Below are 20,420 nucleotides of genomic sequence, written 5' to 3'. Positions count from 1 at the left end.
ATATTGAATATCAATTAAACATAACTAGGGCTTCAATCTAGCCCTACTAAATAAATTAGTTACACATAAGTTTGATGTTAAACATCTTTATAAAATAAAATAAGAGAAAAGAAAGGAAAAGAATAAACCCGAAACTTGAACTTGAAGAGCTCGAATTCTTCTCCTTGAAAAAAGATCTCTATTCTAGAGGCTTAAGAGTCTATTTATACACCTTTAGGAATACTCTAAAAACCATAAAAATCGTAGGTTTTGAGCCCTAATTCGCACTAAGCTACAAAACCCTAAAAGTTGTTATTTCCTTATTAAGGCTGGCGGCTGACTTGGCTATCACGCATGGGTGCTCTTGATCGCAGCCCGTGTGCGATCGATCGCAGGTTTACGATCGAACCTCCTTATGCTTGCGCTCGATCATGGGTGCCTTTTGCCTTGTGGTCCTCGCCTGTAGTGCGCTCGATCACAGCTCCCTTGCGATTGATCGCACTACTAAAGCCTTTTAATTTCCAAAATAGCTATTTTTAAGTCCAAAACTTCTGAGATTGCTTCTTTTTCTCCCAATGACCTACAAAATCAAGGAAAACACAATAAAGAGCTAAAATGACATAATTAACTAAAACTAAAGGATTAAAACATGTAAGTTAAGGGCTAAAAATATGAATATTTTAGCACTTAACACTGTGCTCGGAACATGAAATTCTTTTTCAGGGAGACATGAAATGTTCGTACCCCCACATTCCATAGTTCTTGTAATTTCTCAATTAAGGGTTGCATGTTGACATCTATATTCATTTCAGGTGAACTTGGGCCTAGCATAATCAGGGATAATATAAAGGACGCTTGTTTCATGCACATCCAAGGCGGCAGGTTGTACGGTATAAGCATTATAGGCCAAATACTGTGAGATGTGCTCATGTTCCCAAAAGGATTAAATCCATTCAAGGTTAAGCCAAGTCTTATGTTCCTGCTATCCGCTGAAAACTCCGGATATAAATTGTCGAATGACTTTCATGCTTTGCCGTCAGCCGGATGCCTCAATACGCCGTCCTTAGTGCGGACTTCAGCATGCCACCTCATATAGGGTGCAGTATACTGTGATATAAACAGCTTTTGTAGTCGTGGTATAATTGGAAACCACCACAACACCTTGACCGATTATCTCTTACATGACGATATGGGGTGGCCATCCTTGTCTAAATGAATTTCGTCATTCCACTTAGATTTTTCACATTTAACACATGAATCTAACTCCTTATTGCCATTTTAGAACAACATACAATCATTGCGACAAGCCGAAATCTTCTTATTCCCGAGTCTCATATCCCTTAGAAACAGTTTGGCTTCATATGTATTAATTGGTAAAGCTCCATCATCTGCAGTCAACAACTGATTGATGAACTCGAGGAAATACGAGAATATCGTGTTACTAACTCCACCCATACACTTCAAATTGTACAGATGTACAGTAGCACTTAGTTTATTATGTTTGACTTTATTATGAAGCGGTTTGTCTGTCTTTTTAAGCAATTCCTTGTACTTTTGTACGTCACCTCCATCGGCTTCATCATGCACAATGTGTTCTTCCTCACCATACACCTCAACCCGAGGCTCATTGTTATCATCCTTGATTTCGTGCATGCTGAATGCCTCATGCAACATGGCGTGCATATTTCCACCATGTTCAGCGCTTGCACCAGCAGCTGTGGCAGGACGTGTTGAATTCGAGCCTTCAATGGGAGCTCATACAAGCCTCTTGCTATGATAAATCCTGTCTTTGTATTGGGGCCACATTCCTTTCCCCCTTGTCAAGTGGTCGTATACCAAACATGGGGGGTGTCTCCTGTTACAGCGACATGTTTTACAGATGCACACAATAAGTTTGTTTGGAGTGTCATAGTTCCTAACTGCGAAGTCCACAAACGATCTATATCCGTCTCTGTATTCTTTCATACCCCTAGAGTTCTTCATCCAACTCTTGTTCATAGTGTTACTACGTAAGTAGAAACAAATAACATATAAGAATTATTCTAAACACATACACGTCCTGCATTAATGGTTGGGCCCAAAGGGACCCTAAATTAATTATCATAAACTTAAATGCACTTGGTAGATAGGGAACCATAAATTAAAAAAATATATATAGGTTACGTGGTGTTTTTTTTTTTTTTTCTTACAAGTTTTAAAATTTTTCTAACAATTACATAAGATAAATTTGCAAAACCTAGCTAATAAACTAAATTAAGACTAGTTAGTCCAAATTAAATGCACTTGGTCGCTAGGGGACCCTAAATTTAAGTGACATATAGTTATGTCACTTGTTTTTTTTTTTTTTTTTAAAGAAATTTTATGGGGAAATTTCAAAAAACCCCCCTGAACTTTCAGCCAATTTGAAAAACCCCCCCTGAATTTCCAAAACTCTCATTTAGGCCTCCTGAACTTTGGTTTTCTCTCACTTTGGACCCTTTTAACATTAAATTACGTCGTTTTGTGTCCTAAAATTAAACACCTACCCTAAACAAATCCACCTCCTTGGCCAAAAATGGGGTGGTCCGGCCACCGCATTTTGGCCAAGGGGGTGGCTGAAGCCACCCCCGATTTCCCCACCCCCCCCCCTCCTTTTTTTTTTTTTGCTTTTTTTAAAAAAATAATAATAAAAAAAAAATTAATGCCTAAAACGACGTCGTTTTGGGCTGGGTATGTGTTGTAGTTTTAGGACACAAAACGACGTAGTTTTAGGGAAGGGTAAAATGGGTATAAAAAGTCAAATTGTTTAACTTTAATGTTAAAAGGGTCCAAAGTGGGAGAAAATCAAAGTTCAAGGGGCCTAAATGAGAGTTTTAGAAATTCAGGGGAGGTTTTTCAAAACGGCTAGAAGTTCAGGGAGGCTTTCTGAAGTTTCCCCTTTTTTTTTTTTTTTTTTTTTTTTTTTCTAACAATTACATAAGCTAAATTTGCAAAACCTACCTAACAAACTAAATTAAGACTAGCTAGTCCAAATTAAATGCATTTGGTTGCTAGGGGACCCTAAATTGAAAACATATAGCTTTGTCACTTGTTCTTTTTTTTGAAAAAAAAAAAAAAAAATCTAACAATTACATAAGCTAAAATTGCAAAACCTAGCTAATAAACTAAATTAAGACTAGCTAGTCCAAATTAAATGCACTTGGTTGTTAGGGAACCCTAAATTGAAAACATATAGCTATGTCACTTGTTTTTTTTTTTTTTTTTAAGTTGTTAAAATTTGTCTAACAATTACATAAGCTAAACTTGCAAAACCTAATAAACTAAATCATGACTAGCTGGTCCAAATTAAATGCACTTGGTTAATAGGAGACCTTAAATTTTAAAAATTTAACTATGTTACTTGTTACTATTATTTTTTTTTATAAGTTACATTTAATTTTTCTAACACTTACATAAGCTAAATTTACAAAACCTAACCTAAATTAAGACTAATCCAAATTTAAATGCACAATTGGTAGCTAGGGGACCCTAAACAAAATAAATCTAGGTTATATTTTTTTTTTTCTTGTTTTTTTATAACATTTACACAATATATATGAATTAATATATAATAAAATAAATAAATTGTAAATATAAATATAATTTAAACAATAAAAAAATTAAAAACATTATATATATATATATATATATATATATATATATATATATATATATATATATATATATATATATATAGTTAGTTAGTACTCGACGAAGAGGGAGAAAGTGTTGGAGAGTGTGAATGAGATCGCCAAGAGGGAGAGAGACCGCTGGGAGGGAGAGATCGCCGGAAGAGAGAAAAATGAGAGATGGAAAGCTGCTTGTGCGGGAGAAAGGAGGAAGAAGAAGAGAAGAAGGGGGAAAAAAAAAAGAGAAAGGAGGAAGAAGAAGGGGGGAAGGGCACGCGTGCAACGCGCCTTCCCAAGGCCACTTAGTAACATGCCACATGTGGCACGTTATTAATTTGGTAACGTGCCACAGTGGCACGTTACTAATTTTGTAACATGCCACAGTGGCAGTGGCACATTACTAATTTTGTAATGTGCCACAATGGCAAGTTATTAATTTGGTAACGTGCCACAATGGCACGTTACTATATTGGTGGTATTGAGATCGAATCTCTGGTATTGCAATCGAGCGCAAGCCGAGTCTCTGTTACTGCGATTGAGCGCAAGCGCTGTGGATAAAATTTTTGGTAACATGTCAAATTAACACATTACCATGTGGTAGTGTGTTATCTTGACGCGTTACAAAATTGTAACGTGTTAACTTAACACGTAACCAAAATATTAACTTAACACGTTACCAAAATGTTAACATGTCAAGTTGACACGTTAACACATTATAATGTGTCAAGATGACACGTTACAGAATGGTAACTTGCGTAACTGACACATTACCAAAAGATTACGTGTCAATTTCAAACGTCATCTTTTTGTAACGTGGCAGTTTCAACGCGTCATCGTTTGAAACTGACACGTTACTAAAGATTATAGTAACGTGTTGGAAACTAACACATCACAATATGGTGACGTGGCAAAAAGTTGTGAACAGTTGCCACGTCACTAAACATCATAATCTTTGTAGTGACAACTTGTTCTTAATAAAATTGATGACTGAGAAATATTTTCCAAACATACAAATAGTGAAACTACATTAAGGAAAATTGTAAACTGGTGATGTGATAACAAAGTTAATCTAGTGAACCATTGGTAGCAGCCAACACAACTCAAAGGTGATTTTTTTTTTTTTTTTTTTTTTTTTAAAAAAAAAAAACCATTTTTTGGTTAGATCCCTCCTCAAACTTGAGGCAGATTGGATGTAGGGAGAGATAGAGAACAAGTAGGGTTGGCAAAATAGGTACCTAGCACATACCTGTTTATTCTACGCATACTTTTTTATAATAAGATTTTAGATTAGATGCATAAATTATCTAAAATCTTATTATAAAAAAACATGTATAGGATAAGCGGATACCTGCCAAGTACCTATTTTGCCAGCCTTAAGAACAAGCTAAGAGTGCCTCTTGAGGATTTGGAGGCAACAAAGTTATTTAGGTTAACAATTAAGAATGACCCTTGGGGTTTAAGAAGGCTATAAGGACAACCATCACTTCCTTATAGTCAACATCATAAGTGTAAGCTTAGGAAAAAGAAAAAGAAGAATATAATCAATGTACATCATCAATGTGAACAAAAAAAAAGGGTTAAATTTTGTCACTTTATTGACAGTAACTCCCCTAAAAACTTGATTGTTGCTATTGGGAAAATTTACATTATGTGTGAAAAGATTAAGGGGCGGTAAGGGAAATTCCAATGAGATGGAAAAGTCTTACATTTTGGCATCTTTATCAAATTTACTCTGGCATGAGTTCGGGACATGTCACTAACTTCAGATATCATGCTTAATGTGAAGGAGATGTTTGGTGACTAGGGTCGTCCTACTAGGCAGGACACGATGAGGAGCCCTCCCAATGTAACACACCACTTCAAAATCGTAGATTAGGGATGTCAATCCGATCGGTAATAACTGGCCACCAACCGGTAACCGGGTACCCCGGTCCGGTTATCGGTTTTTGTATTTTCACACACCCAGTTATAACTAATAACCGGGTGTATATATATAAATATAATAAATATATATTCTATATGTATATTAATATATATTATATAGTGTTAATGGGTTATTTTTATTGTAAAGGGTTATTTCTTTTGGTTGTTGGTTTGTATACATACTTGTTTTTATTTTTTTTATTTGGGTTTTTAGGGCACTTTTAAAATGTATTATGAAAGCAAAGAACAACTGTAACTAAGCCTAGCTTATTGGGCTAAAAAAATCATAATTATTTTTTTAAAGGGCTAAAAATGCCTAAATTAAGCCCAATATCCAAAATAGGCCCAAAATGCACAATTTTTTGAAAACCCAGTTACCGGTTGGGATAACCGGTAACCAGCCGATTATTACATAACCAGGGTAACCGGTAGCCGATTACCGATTCCAGTTTTCTAAATTTAATAACCTGGTACCCCAGTTACGGTTACCAGTTTTAGCCAATAATCGGTAATCGGGACCAAGTTGACACCCCTATCATAGATTGAAAATGTGAAACCGAGTTTAATGTTGATAAGTCTAATGAAAATACATGGTAACTAAAGGAGAATGATTAAAATAATAATTATGAAAGCAATTATGGTGCGAAAGTTAAGGTAAGTTTCCTAAAGGGCGTGAGAAGCTGAAAACACTCCCTTAAAAGGAAAAATATTGTATTTTGAATCGTAAAACGATACTCACCAAGCTTGGAATAGCGACCATGATGTGCATTTCAAAAAGAGCTTTTCGAAATAAGGTCACATGCACAATTCTAAGACTCATGGCGATAGTTATGCCTGTTTTATCGGGCACTACACAATGTTGTCTAGAGCAGTGATCAAACATTTTGGTGCAACGATTGAACGGTGACAACCTAGAATGTGAAAATGACGCGTTTTGAGCTATAAAATTGGGGCTTTTGGGTTAGTGTTTCATTTTGTGCGCCCCCAAACTTCAAACCACAAACCAATAGCCCTAGGAGTCGTAGCGAAAGCTAGGCCTGTTTTACCAAGCATTATGCAATGTTGTCTAGAGCAATGATCGAACAGTGATGAACTAGAATGTAACAAGGACACGTTTTGAGCTATAAAAAGGGGAATTTTGGGTTAGGGTTTCATTTTTCACACCCCAAACTTCAAACCACGAATCAATAGCCCTAGGAGAGAGAAACTAGATAGAGAAAGAGAGAAAGTGAAGTTGAGAAATTTGAAAGGAGAAAAGGAGAAGTTAGTGTCCTTGGAGCAAAAAGGCATGAATCAAGTTTCAAGGGGAAGATCTTAACACTTTTCTTTAAGTTTATTGAAGTCTCAAAATGATTTATGGTATATGGATTTACTATTTCGAAATTTATGTGGTGTGGGTATGTATTTGGTTAATGGGTTTGTGTGTTGGGTGTTAATGGTAGAGGAGAAGGTCTCCTCCATAAAAAAGACCCAAGACACTCATGAGTGTTAAATCACACATTTGTTCTTTACTAAGTGAGACTAGCTTTTATAAGAAATTAGAGTAAGCTCCAAATTGACTAATCATTTTACAATGATAGCTCCAATGTGGATAGCTCCTTACCTGGGTCGTTACAACTTATGTTGTGCGTATGCTGCATATGTTTGAATGATCTCATTAGTTCATCTCAGACAGCTTTCATACTCAGCAGAAAGATTGCAGAAAACCCTTGCTTGCTTAAGATTTAGATAATTGCAAATGCTTCCACATGTATAATAATGATATTATCTCAGCTTACAAGAATCATTTGCTGTAGCCTAATAGTATTTCCATCAGTATGCTATGTAGCCATGAAATACAGCATGGAAGGGTTTTTCTTGATTCAACTTCTATCAAAACAAATGGGACCTAAGATCAGGTATGGGAAATACTACAACTCTTATTTCATGAGCACCAAGGCACATGAGGATGAAGGCAAACTCCAAAAAAAGAGAAAAAAAAGAAAAGAAGTATACCTATCTTAGTCAAGCTTATTTTCGCTTCCACTTTCTTTCCCTTCATATATAGATGGAGAGTGACACTTTTTGACTCTTGCCAAGCAATTGTCAGTTGGCCTTGTATGTGGTAAGTACCTCACTGGGCATCCAGGGTTGAGTCGCTCCAGCCTGAAAAAATAAATAGAAAAAGAGAAAAAGATAGAAGAATAAGATATACATTGGCAAATACTTGTATACGTATACTACTATACTACACTAAAACTTTAGTTGTCCTGTACTGTTCTGTTCTGCAACTATTTGAGGTTAGATTGGTATTAAATAGATTGCAAACATCATTTGTTTTTAAATAGATTGTGTTTCCACTATCATATCAGGCACCAAACATCATTTGTTTTTACTCAAGCTTGTAAGGAGATAAATCAGCCTTTCTGTTTCTGACAAGTTAAAGAACAGCAATTGGGAATGTTATTTGCATAGGAATCTATGAGTTAGCACAAAAGAAGAAGAAAAGGTTGCAAGATAAACTCACCGATAATGAAGGAGAAAATAGTGAAGGAAAATAGAGATTTCCAGCTTAGCAAGATCATTTCCAGGGCACAACCTGCTTCCTGCTCCAAAGGGAAGGAAGGTTCCTGCTTTTGGTGTATAATCCTGCAAAATGTAAAGCAGATCAGCAAACTCTATCCATAGCACACAGCTAAATATATATCAAGCATGAGGCATAGCTGCGTAAGCACTCATGCATATATCAAAGACAGGCATCTTACATTGGTTTGAAGAAAGATAAAGGTGCTGGATTACTTACATCCCATCTGGAAGGATTAAATTCCTTTGGATTTGGAAAAGTTTCAGGATCCAGGTGAACACTTCTAAACCAGACTAGGACTTTCCAACCTTTAGGAATGGTATAACCTGCAAAAAAAAAAAAAAAATCTAACTCCTCATCAGTAAATCATATGGTGTATTATAGGTGCTGCACCATCCATTGCTGTATGACAAATGGTAGTTCCTGTTAAACATGTGTCTTCCAGAGAAACATCTAGATACACATTCATCTTTCTCTATTTACAGGTTATATACCAACACATTAGCTAAATTTAATGCACTCTTGAGTACCAGAATTACCAAGCCTCATAGCCATATCAGAAAACTAAAAAGAATGAAAATCCACGACAGAAACTGACCGCCTATATTGACATCTGTTTTCGCCTCTCGGAAAACTGTTAGTGAAAATGTTATCACACGAAGTGCTTCATCGATCACCTACCAAAAGTAAAAATCAAAAGATGATAAGAGTAACAAAAAAAAAAAAAAGTTATGCCAAACTGACTTAGTTCAGGCAAGTGAAAATGAATTTTAGCACTTGGATGTGGTACCTTAGAAAGATACTCCATTTCTCGAATTTCTTTCAGTGTCAAACTCGTCTGTGTCAGTGGCCTCTTACTTACGATTTCCTCTTGCTCTGCCTGCAGTTGTGTGAAAACAGGAGCCAGAAAGAAAAATCAAAATCAAAATTGAAACCACAATGAGTGAAACTCTGTCCAAAGAAGAAAGGGTGGGGAAAAAATGAGTAAAACAAGATTAATTGTGCTAGAGAAATATGTAAAATGCCTGCAGCCTAGAGAGCCCACCAACAGTCGCAAAAAATATCCCCCCACAAACTCACACTACTTCAAAAAATAGCACTTGGAGATATCATGGGCACACAATTTTAATAACCAGCCTTTTTTTTTTTTTTTTTTTTGTTTTAAGTCGCATGAAAGCGAGCCACCCAAAGGCACTAGAATGATGAACCTATTCCAAAAGGGTGTTGAATTACTTGCTTGGTTCAACAAAGAAGCAATATATTGTGTGGAAGGCAAGCACATTCATGAAAAGCTTTCACTGGTGCTCCATTAACACTCAATTTCATACCTTCTGCGAACCTCAGTGACTTATGAAAACAATCTTTATGGCATTCATCCTTCTATTTTCTCACATAATCGTGCATGAATTGCAGTGCATTTTCCCCTGCTTGTAAATTAAACTGATATGTGCCATATGCGATAAATGTTGTGAGTGCACTTGTAAATATTGAGCTCCACATTAAGAAAAATAGTAGTTAATATACCTAAGTAGACCCAAAGCCCATTAGCTTAAGCTTTTGGGCTATTATAGTGTTTAAATATGTATATTAATGTACTATGAGTAAAACTCAATAACTACTTTATCTTCCAACAAATAGTATCAGAGCCATGGTTAGCTTCTTGGAACGGTTGTCCAGATATCTGGATGCGTCAAGGTTTGGAGTTGCGTCTGCTTCCGCAACTTTCGACTCGTGACATTCTTGAAAATGTAAAAAGACTCACAAGCGAGGGGGAGTTGGGTCAATGTGAAGAGATTGAGGTGGAGATTGTTGTGAATGCATTTGTGAGTGTTGAATCCAACATTGAGAAAATATAAAAGAAAAAGAGTAATTAATATACCTAGGTGAACCCAAAACGCTTTAACTTAGGCTTTTTGGCTATTGTGGTATTCAAATATGTATATTAACGTACTTTGGGTAAAACTCCATAACCGCTTTATCTCCCAACAATAAACAAGTATCCGACACAAGTTCTCAATGTTGACAAGATGTGAAGTTGAATGCATATATGATTTCAAGAACTAGATGTTGATGCTATTGAGCTCTATCTATTTCCAGTACCTTAGCTTTTTGAAGAAATTCTGGGTGCTGTTCTAGTAAAATGGCAGCCCACATTGCAGTATGGCCTGATGACTCATGGCCTGCATTCAAGTACATCACCAGAACATCTATGATTTCCTCGTCAGTCAATTTTCTACCATTTTCATCCTCAACTTCAAGCAAAGCATCCATCATATCTTTCTTCTTTAGTGAGACACAACTCTGTCTTTGATTTCTTCTCTCATTCACAATAGATTTAAATGTAGCCACGAGATTCTTTCGAGCCTGAAATGACAATTTTCAGCTTGAGTTATCACACAAAAACAATAATTGACTTCACAAGTAACTCAAACAAAACTGAAGAACGTAACTAGAACTCACCTTGAGTGCCTTATGGTAAGCAAATCCAGGAAGATTAATTGCCATGGCTCTAACCCCATAATTAAGTGCTGTGTATTCCCTCTCCAAAGCCTCCATTACCGGCTCACTTTCTGAGCTAAGAAAAATGTACATAATTATCCTAAAAGTAAGCTTCCGAAGCTCGGTTAAAAACTCGATTTCTCCCATTGTTGTCCATTTGTTCAAGGAAGCTATTACATTTTCTTCTATATATTTAGTGTACATGGACAATGCCTCATTTCCATTGACTGGAGCAGCTGTTAACCTTCTGAGACGCTTATGTTCTTCAAAAGAAATGCCAATGAATGACTTCTTTCCAATCAGTTCAATGGTGGATTTAGGCCAACCAGGCTTAAAGCATTCATCATCTGTCAAAACTCTTCTGCATGTTTCAGGTGTTGTAACTATCACACTTGGGCTCCCAAACATGAAAGCCTTGTAAATTCCAGTACGTCCAAATCTGCAATATTGTTGATAGATTATGTCATTTTGACTGAAAATCACTTCTACAGAAATTGTTACAGGCATTGCTTATGAAGATTCATTTCTTGGAGCAAAAAGGTTCCAAAAGCACGCTGCTAAAAGGTGGTGTATAATTATAAAGAAATCCTTCTAATCCCATCCATTGGAAACCCTTAGAAAATATCAACAAATAATTCCAACAGTACCATGATTATAATGTTACAAAATTATAAGGACCGAATACACCATCAGTCCATAACTAACTTTATTTAAAAAAAAAAGCGGGAGGGGATGGTGGCATGAATCCGGATCCCTTGTTATTCTCTGCTCAAAGAAAAGAGAGGAAAGATAATAAACAGGAAATAGTGAGAGGAACCCTGCTCGGGTAGGGAGCATCTCTCACATACTCCTGTCTAAAGAGGGACATGAGATAAGAGGAGAGATCCCCAATTACAAGAAATCTCTGTCTATAGTGGCACACATATCAGAAAATACCACTGAAAAGAATAATAAAGAATTGACCATATAGAGTTAGATACCATTCCACCACAACATAAGCATAACAAGATTGCAATTGGATAAATAAAAAGTGAGCATATCATTCCAATTCAAGCATACTTTAAGAACTTTTAACTTCTAACAAGTCTTAGTTCTTGGTATGGACCATAGTTCCATTTGACACAAATAATGGGCACCCACTCTTGACACTATTGGATGTATATTCTTTTTATGCTAGGGTTCTTCTTTTGTATTATACTTTCCACATATCTTCTTAAATTGACAAACACTCTTCATAAGGATAAAAAAAAAAAAAAAGAAAAAGGATACACTCAAGTTATAAAAAAGACATTTGATTGTGTGTAAAGCATATTATATGTTTTTCGACTCTTAAAGGCAAATTTCTTACGAACTGATTCCTAAGAAACTCATACAAAGCCATCATTTAAAAGCGACATGTGTCTTTTAAGCTGTGACACGTGTCACTTTTAGATACTTGTTTGTAAAAAAATTGTGTCCACTTCAGAAATAGGAAAATATTTAGGGTACTTTAACTTTTATTACAACTCTTTTATAAACTCGCGTAGTAATCCGTATATTTATGGAAATGACTGCCAGATGACAATCCACATTTTAGCGGCTGACGTGATAAGTGTGACGCGAATTGTTACAACCGTTTGTGAACATGATAAGTGCAACTTTTGGTAACTATATATATATATATATATATATATATATATATATATATATGATTTTTCTTTTCTAACAGAATAGGCCAAATTTCTGAAAGGATGTGGGAGCCCTGACGATCAGTTCTTGCTGCCATTGTTGGTAAAGTCTATCACTTTTTTATTCACCAAAAAGGCTACCACCACCCCTTGCAATGTGGAACTATTATATAAAGTTAAGTAAAAAACAAAAACTGCCGGCCCCATTTTACCAATTCCTAGGGAAATAATAATAATTAAAAATATCTCATCAAATTTGCTTTATGTCTTATAAAAAGAATTAGAAAATATCTTGGATTTTTTTAAAGGTAAAATGCAAATCATCCAATGAATTGCATGCAATATTTGATTGTAACGTGTTGGCCACTATATGTAATCCACACAACCTAAAACAATTCCCTAGAAGGGGATCTTTTTCTAAAGGCTCTATCTTGAATTTTTAATTGTATATTTGTGTTTATTGGTTGTACTTAAAAATTAATTAATCTAATTAACCCACTTACGTCTCTATTATTATGTAAGTCCAAACTTTTATATGCTATAATATAATACCATGTTGGATTTAATGTGTATCTTGGATGAACCCTAGAGTTTAAAAAGATTAATTTTGTTTCTTACACCCTCTTTTATTCTTTTTATTTATTTTTTTATTTATTTTGTCTTGACACCACCCTGTTCTATTGAACTCATCAATAAAGACATCAAGTCCAACAATGTAGATGGTGTGTATAGCATTTACATTGGATAAAGATCTTAGAGATTATCGATGTTATAGGTTCTTATTTATTTTTTTTTTTATAAAAAAAAATAAATGTTAATATTTTGTCACCTTCTACCTCGTAAGGACACGTCGATGTGGAAAAATCTAAACCATTTAATTTAAATATAATAATTGAGGCGTCGTTTGGTAACGTGGTTGAAAACACTTTTTGTTTTCAAAACTAAAAGAATTAAGCTATTTACTAAACTCTCATACTATTCCTATACAACTATAATGACGTGACAGTGAAAATCAACGTTTAGATTAACAGGAGCTCAAAACAATAAAAAGTCGATGGCTGATTTTTACTGTCACATCACCATAACATTTGGACAATACAATTGCTTAAATTTTTGCAGTTGTAGACACTAACTTAAAAAAAAAAAAAAAAAAAAAAAAAAAAAAAGCCCCAGTATTTTAAGAACTCTATAAAAAAATATATTAAGCTAAAAACTCTAGAATATTTAAAATTACACTATTTTTCCTTCTTAAATGTGGTAGTGTACTTTGACTTGAACAAAGTTTGTGGAGATAAGGACCCCCAAAGCCCAATTGGGCCATAGTGACAGATAGCCACAAGATGACGTTGACATCTTAAAAGCTGAATTATGATGAGAGGGCCGAAAAATAAAAGTTTGTCCTATCCCAACTCCGGCTACAAAAAAAAACGAACGGTGAAATTTGGAGCATTCCATCATGAATGATGCCGCTGCGCCGCAGCAGAGACTGTCCAAGAACCTTTTTACTTATTTTAATGGATTTGGAAATGATAAACAAGTGATACTAGGAGACAGTGGAAATGACAAAAATAGGCCTATGTTTTCGGAGCATTGTAAGATAGTTTATATTATTATATATATGAAACTTGTTTATTCAAAATTTATTTGAAAGAATGAAAATGAGTTTTTGTTTTTTTTTTCTTGAACTTAGCTGTCTGAGTGGGTAGTCGGGTAACTTAAAATTTATATTAACACATGAAAATGAGGTTTATATAAAACTTATTTGTCTGAGCATGTAGTTCAACAGCCCAAAATTTATTTTGAAAGATAGAAAATGAGTTTTTATGAAATTTAGTTGTCTGCGTAGATAGTCGGGTAGTTCAAAATTTACTATAACAAATGGAAATGAAGTCTATATAGAATTTATCTGTCTGAGTATATAGTTGAACAGCTCGGAATTTAATCTGAAAGACAGAAAATGAGTTTTTATAAAACTTAGCTATTTGAGTAGGTAGTCGGGTAACTTAAAATTTATTCTATCGGATGAAAATGAAGTTTATATAGAACTTAACTGTCTAATTAGGTAGTTGAACAATTCAAAATTTATTATGGCAGATAAGTAAGTAGTCGGACAGCTCAAAGTGGTGGCTCCATTTGAGTAGCTTAGGACAGTCAAAATGACAAAAACTAGGCCTGTGTTTTCTCCTATGGGACGAATCATTTTGGTGATTCCGTGCGCACCAAGGTACGTCCGAGAGCAGAGACAGAAGACATTTCCAAAGGAGAACCCCAATGTCTCCATGTGGCTACTTTGGTAATTCAGACAAGAACGTAACATGCCAAAATTACCAAAATGCCCTTTAACTGTAATAGTTGAACTGTAGCATAGGGAACTCCTTGAGTTGGGGGAGGGAGAGGAATAGAGACAGAAAAGAGAACAATTTAGGCTAACTTAACCAAAGATGTGGACTTAAAAAACACCGCGGGTGCCCTTTCGGTTAGCAATTGCCCGGTTTCATTTATAAACCATTCTCTCTTATTCAGCTCGAATAATGCCATTTCTCCCGGGATTCAATTTCTTGATACGGGTTTCGTTTATAAACCATTCTCTCCTATTCCGCTCTAATAATGTCATTTCTACCCGTGCCCAATCTTCTTTGTATTGTGTAAAAAAGAAAAGAAAAGAAAAAAGAAAAAAACAAAGATATGTAAAGAGAGAGAGAGAGGGGGGTGACCTGGAAACAAAGGAGGAGATGAAGGAATCAGGATCGTGGGACTTGAAGGCTCGGAGAAAGGACCACATGTTCCCTATGAAAGGCCAACCCAAATCACCAGGAGGAAGAGAGTACTGTCTATCACCCAATTGGGTTTCGTGGAGCCACCAATTTGCATTCTTGAGGAGCCATTTGAGGGCCACCAGAGCACCAAAGCTGCAAAACAGGACGACCCAGATGGAACCCAACTCCATGAAAACTTTGCAAAATAAAATAAAATAACCTGCTGGACTTTGTGATTTTTGATTTTTGATTTTTGATTCTTGGTTTTTTTTTTTTTTGTTGCTGTGTGTGTGTGAGGGCCACCACCACCACCACCACCGCCACCACTATATCCGAAAGTCTCTCAGAGTGCGAAAGGACTCAAAACAACACGCATCCCGCTCAGTCTCTTTCTGTATGTACTACGATGCCCACTTTAATTTATAGGCAACTCTGTCTCTTTGACGTAGCCAAGTCCTGTGTGGAGGACGAACAGGGGAGTAGTGAAAATGGATTTTGTGGCATTTTTTATTGGGTTTCAATGGGGGGGGGGGAGGGGGGGGTGGGGCGCGGGGGGGGATTGAGAGAGCTGGACGGCATATAATCTATATATATATATATCGCTTTGTCGTCTTGTAAATTGTTGTGATTCTCTTCAACACAATATGCACTTCACCCTATCTCTCTGCTCGCTCAGTGCTCACAATTTGATGTGTTCTTGCTTGTCGTTTTTCCCAAAGCCCATATTATCCTTACACGCACGCTGACCAAACTGCTTTTTTTTCACATTCGGTAAGGACACAGTACATTTTCTAAACACCCACGTCTCTACTATTTCCACGAATCCTACACTTTCTTAAAGTTTCTTTTTTTTTTTGTTTTTTTGTGTCCCGTCGTCGTATGAAAAATTATCGGTATCAATATTTTATTCATTTTTTTGCATCTCATTTTATAAATTAATTATGAATATCACATAAGTTAATAGTAAATTACACAAATCTAATGGTTAATGTATTGAATTTATAAAAGAACATGAAAAAAAAATATAAGCAAATTTTTAACCCCAATCATTTTTTAATTTATTATTTTAAAAAATGTGTTACCGGCTAATGAAATAATGACACATCATTTATGATTTTTTTTTTTTTTTTTTTGAGAAATTAGTATTTCTCCGACAATTTTTTCACTGTTCCATCTTTTCATTGCAGACAAAAGTAGGTCCTCGAATATCCTTATGTTTGTTAATTATTTATTTGAATAAGTGTTTTCTGATTTTTTTTTTTTAAGTGTTTTAATTTGGCAGACAACAAGTGTATATGAAAAAAAAAATGCTTTCTTTTTTGGAGTATATACCTTTTTATTTTGAGAAAATAGATTTTTTTACACACAAAAAAAAAAAAATAGTGGTTGTGAGGCCAAACTCTTTAGGGATATTTTTGTTTTTTGTTTGAAAAAATATTATGATATGATTTAAAGGTGAAAACCCTTGAAAAATCACCTATGAATCCTCTAAGTTGTCTGTACAACTGACATATGGCAAGCTAGTAACAAGAACATTACTAAATATTAATACTTTGTCTTTCATTTCATACTTTAGAAGAAATATATTTACTACTATGCATTCAATCTTGTACATAAGCACGATTTTCTTTCAAAAAAAATAAAAGAAAAAAAAGTAAATAAACCATGTTTGCATACGTAACAATGGACATAAATTCTGACAATTTTGTTGTCTGAATTATTAGAAATAACAGTTATAAAACCTACTTGTTTGAACGGTTAAAACAAATGAATCTTATAGAGATTCTCACATATTTTTTATCTGCATCGTTAGCTATTCAAATAAAAAAATTGTAAGAAAAATTTAGATTTAGTGGTAGCACGTGCCACCTGGCAATGTGCCATGTTACCACTTTAGGATGAGCTACAATTTCCTATGAAAGATGTCACCCAAAAAGGATATGAATGGATGATATATTACTTAAAGAGGTATGAAAATGATGTCCCATATGGCAATGAAGTAAATCCATCCATTGCCTTCCACTAACTAAAAGTTATTTCAAATCTTTCCCTCGCTTTTCAAAATGCCTTCACCTTAGCTCAAAACATTAGCCGCGTGAAGGGGATATAAAGCCTTGAAAATGGTTTTAAGGAGAAACTTCACTTTACTCACCCCACCCCCCCCCCCCCCCCCCCCCCCCCCGCGGAATTATCGTCACTTTTGTAATGTCCCCCATAAAGTTCAATTTCTCTCAATTTAGTGTATTTATCTTTCAATTGTTTGCAATCTCACCCCTCCATTAACTTTTTCCAAAATACTCCCATTTATTTTAGGGAAAAAAAAAAGAAAAAAAAATTGCAAAGATTAAGGCGTTGGTCCGAATTTAACAGTATTTACAAAAATACCCATGCCTAAGTCTCTGCAAAAAAAAAATATTATGTATTTTTTCTATAAATGAGGTGGGGTATTTTGGAAATTTTGTTGGGATTTAACGAAAAATCCTAATAGAAAAGGGACATTGAAAAAAATTAAAAGTTAAATACACTAAGTTGAAAGGTTTTGAATTGTAGGTGGGACATTGCAAAATGGGTGACAATTCAAGTGAGTAAGTAAAGTTTCTCCTAAAAGATAATAATAATAACATAGTAGAATCAATATTTGTTTCTTAAACATGCTCTAAATATAAATGAAGAATATTATTTTTTAGTGAATAAAATTTGTTCTTACCCATATTAAGAATTATCAAAGGTCTAGTAATAAAATAGAAGTAGCATGGAAGGCTTAGTTTGAGTATAAATATCAAATACTGGCGTTTTTGGTTAGTGGTAATGTAAAATTATCACGAAAAAGAAAATTCAGAATATATTGATTAGTACAAACTAATCAACATGTTTTTCTTTTCTTTTTTGCTTCTTAGTTATTCGAAAAATTAATTATTTTTGTCACAATATTTAAACAAAATTATATTTCTCTCTAAGGATTTAAACAAGCTACCCAAATAAATATTGAACTTTTAATTTCAAGAAAAGAAAATAATGTATTTCAGCTTCCAAATAAAATCAGTATATAGACAAGTTTATTTAACTTTTTTAAATTAAATTAATTTTAAAGCTTTAAGCTTTTTTTGGGGAGAGAAAATACATTTTATCCCACTGAACTATCCATTCATTTGCACTTTTAACATCAATTTTTAAAAAGTGACACTTTACCCCCCCCCCCCAAACTTCCAAATTGTTGCAATTAGACAATTCTGACTTTTTTTTTTTCTCCGGCCACTCCTTAATTTTTAAATTTTTTAAATTTGGGATGGAGGCATTTTGAAAAAAAAAAAAAAAAAAAAAAAAAAAAAAAAAAAGAAGGGTCGAATTGCAACAATTTGAAAGTTTTTTTTTTTAGGAAAGTAAAGTATCACTTTTTAAATATTAGGGTTAAAAGTGCAAATGAGAGTGGATAATTCCGGGCTAAAATGTATTTTCCTTTTTTTTTTTTTTTCGAAAAGATTTAAGCTAATTTTCCTGTCTTGTGGGGGCACTATGTCTTGGAAATCAAGCTCAGGGTGGACCTGCCTTGCTCTAATTACTTCCTTCATTATTTTTCCATTGGCATATACTTGCCGTCCATGTTGGGCCTAAAATTTCTTTCAATCAATCTGTGCTTAATTGCAGCAATACAACTTGACATAAACTTTTTTCGAACCCGCCAAAAATAATAATAATAATAATAATAATAATAAATAAATAAATTTTTCTTCCCGGAGAAATTTCTTGTCTATTAAATTGAAAGCGTTCAAAATACATATAATTCTCACGTGCATTCTTTTAACCATCAGGGCATTAATGAAAACCAAAGTGGTTTACACTAATTAGGCATTAAGATTGCTTTGGCTTGTACGTGACGTTGTTGATTATGTTCTTTATCTTTCACGCTATCTGCTACACCACAAATGCATGCATCTTTAACGGATGAACTATTCCATAAATGTGTGTGCGGTTGAATAAAATGGCAATCAAAATCACCAGAATAGGAAAAGCATGATCCAAAAGAAGGATTTGAAATAACCATGAAACCTTGTTTATGTTGTCACTTTGGGGAACATATAATATATGCCTTTTGCAAGGTCTTGTGTGTTATGACTTGCAACCACTAGTTTTAGTCTTTTAGAAAATGTCCATTATCTCATGCATGTACATGGAACAGAAGTATACTGACTATAATAGTGTTGCCATTCCTTGTAATTAATCATTCATTTTAAGGTGCTATTTGTATATACCTACGAGATAACTCTATTATTTTTCAGCAAGAAATATCTAGCTAGTGCTCAAGGGCGGAACTAGAATATTTAGTTTTGGGATAAAAAAAAAAAAAAATTGGGGGGCCAAAAGTTAATTTGTAAAGGTATTTTCGTCCCCCGTTAATGCATCAAGATTGTTTTATCTTTTCAAAAGTAAAATTTTTAGAGTGCGTTTTTTGTTTTTTTTGGTTGTAATGTGACATGAAAGTAAAAGCAGTTTCGAGTGTTCTGTATTTTCAATTGTTTGTTAATACCTTTATTTTTTTGCTAAAAAAAAAATCCTTATAAGCTGTTACCAAACAAACCTAATATCATTTATATATCGTCTATGATTATCGATTTCATCATTGCAATGCTTATAGATATTAGCAAGAGAGAAATAAAAAAGAACATATGCTTGATTATTACATTTATGTGATATATATTCCAAAAGAACTAGTTCTTAATTAGTGAGGCTCTCTTAGAATTGGGTATATAGTCTAGTTTCACCTAATATATAACCAATGTAGAACTAATTTAGTTTAATCCAATCTAAGACATTACATTCTCCTTCACTAAAATTACTAACATCCTCATTAAGATTGCATTGTGTTGCAGTGCCTTAGCATTGCGCAGTGTTAATATGTTAACTCAGATACTATTTACTATAATCCAAGAATGCATTAGCTGCATCTACGCTAAACCTCAAAAAGATTAGGCACAATTGGACTTATAACATTTGTCCACATAATGTCTCAACAATTCAATTTGGTTAATCTGGAGTACTACAACCGTCTTTATTCAAATTTCTAACACCCTTACCAGACCTTGCGTTACACTGATAATTTTTTAAAATTATTTTAAAAACTAAGTTCGAACCAAATTGATAAATAATAATAATAATAATAATAATAAAATTGAAGAACCACACCTTAAAATCCATCAAACACTTTCTTACTCATTCTTTATTTTAAAGAAAATACTTCAGTGATCCTTATTCTTTTATTTTATTCATTTCTCTTTCTTAAGCTTAATAAAAAACTCTTCCTACAAAAGCTTCAAAAAGTGGGGTAAAGTAGAGAAAAAGTAAGGAATGGAATGTAGGGTACCATTTTTCAAAAGTGATTCTTCAAAAT

At 34.2% G+C, this 20,420-nt stretch overlaps 1 protein-coding gene across 4 annotated transcripts; it reads right to left on the bottom strand.

Moving 5' to 3' along the window:
* Positions 1-471: 471 nt before the first annotated feature.
* LOC132168004 (ent-kaurenoic acid oxidase 1) lies at positions 472-15,314 on the bottom strand. Of its 4 annotated transcripts, none has more exons than XM_059579063.2 (9): positions 14,993-15,306; positions 10,573-11,050; positions 10,213-10,476; positions 8,903-8,992; positions 8,711-8,789; positions 8,332-8,438; positions 8,056-8,177; positions 7,545-7,694; positions 472-559 (listed from the first exon to the last, which is right to left on the bottom strand). In XM_059579063.2, the coding sequence occupies exons 1-8, from the start codon at positions 15,223-15,225 to the stop codon at positions 7,550-7,552; spliced, it is 1,518 nt and encodes a 505-aa protein (XP_059435046.1). In that variant the 5' UTR covers positions 15,226-15,306; the 3' UTR covers positions 472-559; positions 7,545-7,549. The 4 variants fall into 4 exon arrangements, with proteins under 4 accessions (XP_059435046.1, XP_059435045.1, XP_059435044.1 ...); XM_059579062.2 differs by lacking the exon at positions 472-559 and adding an exon at positions 7,257-7,418; XM_059579061.2 differs by lacking the exon at positions 472-559 and having other exon boundaries at positions 7,257-7,694; positions 14,993-15,314.
* Positions 15,315-20,420: the final 5,106 nt, after the last annotated feature.

This window comes from Corylus avellana, chromosome 2 (genome assembly GCF_965113065.1).
Source record: "Corylus avellana chromosome 2, dhCorAvel1.hap1.2, whole genome shotgun sequence".
In the NCBI taxonomy this organism is placed as follows: Eukaryota; Viridiplantae; Streptophyta; class Magnoliopsida; order Fagales; family Betulaceae; genus Corylus; species Corylus avellana.
The sequence above is the reverse complement of the archived record's forward strand: the minus strand, read 5'-3'. Positions and strand labels throughout refer to the sequence as shown.

Excerpts from the sequence above, each read along its gene's own strand:
- LOC132168004 (XM_059579061.2), bottom strand. The coding sequence starts at position 15,225 with ATGGAGTTGGGTTCCATCTGGGTCGTCCTGTTTTGCAGCTTTGGTGCT. Across the intron at positions 8,993-10,212 it reads AATTTCTTCAAAAAGCTAAG|GCAGAGCAAGAGGAAATCGT; the intron begins GTACTGGAAATA and ends ACACAACTGCAG. Across the intron at positions 7,695-8,055 it reads TATTTTCTCCTTCATTATCG|GCTGGAGCGACTCAACCCTG; the intron begins GTGAGTTTATCT and ends TTATTTTTTCAG.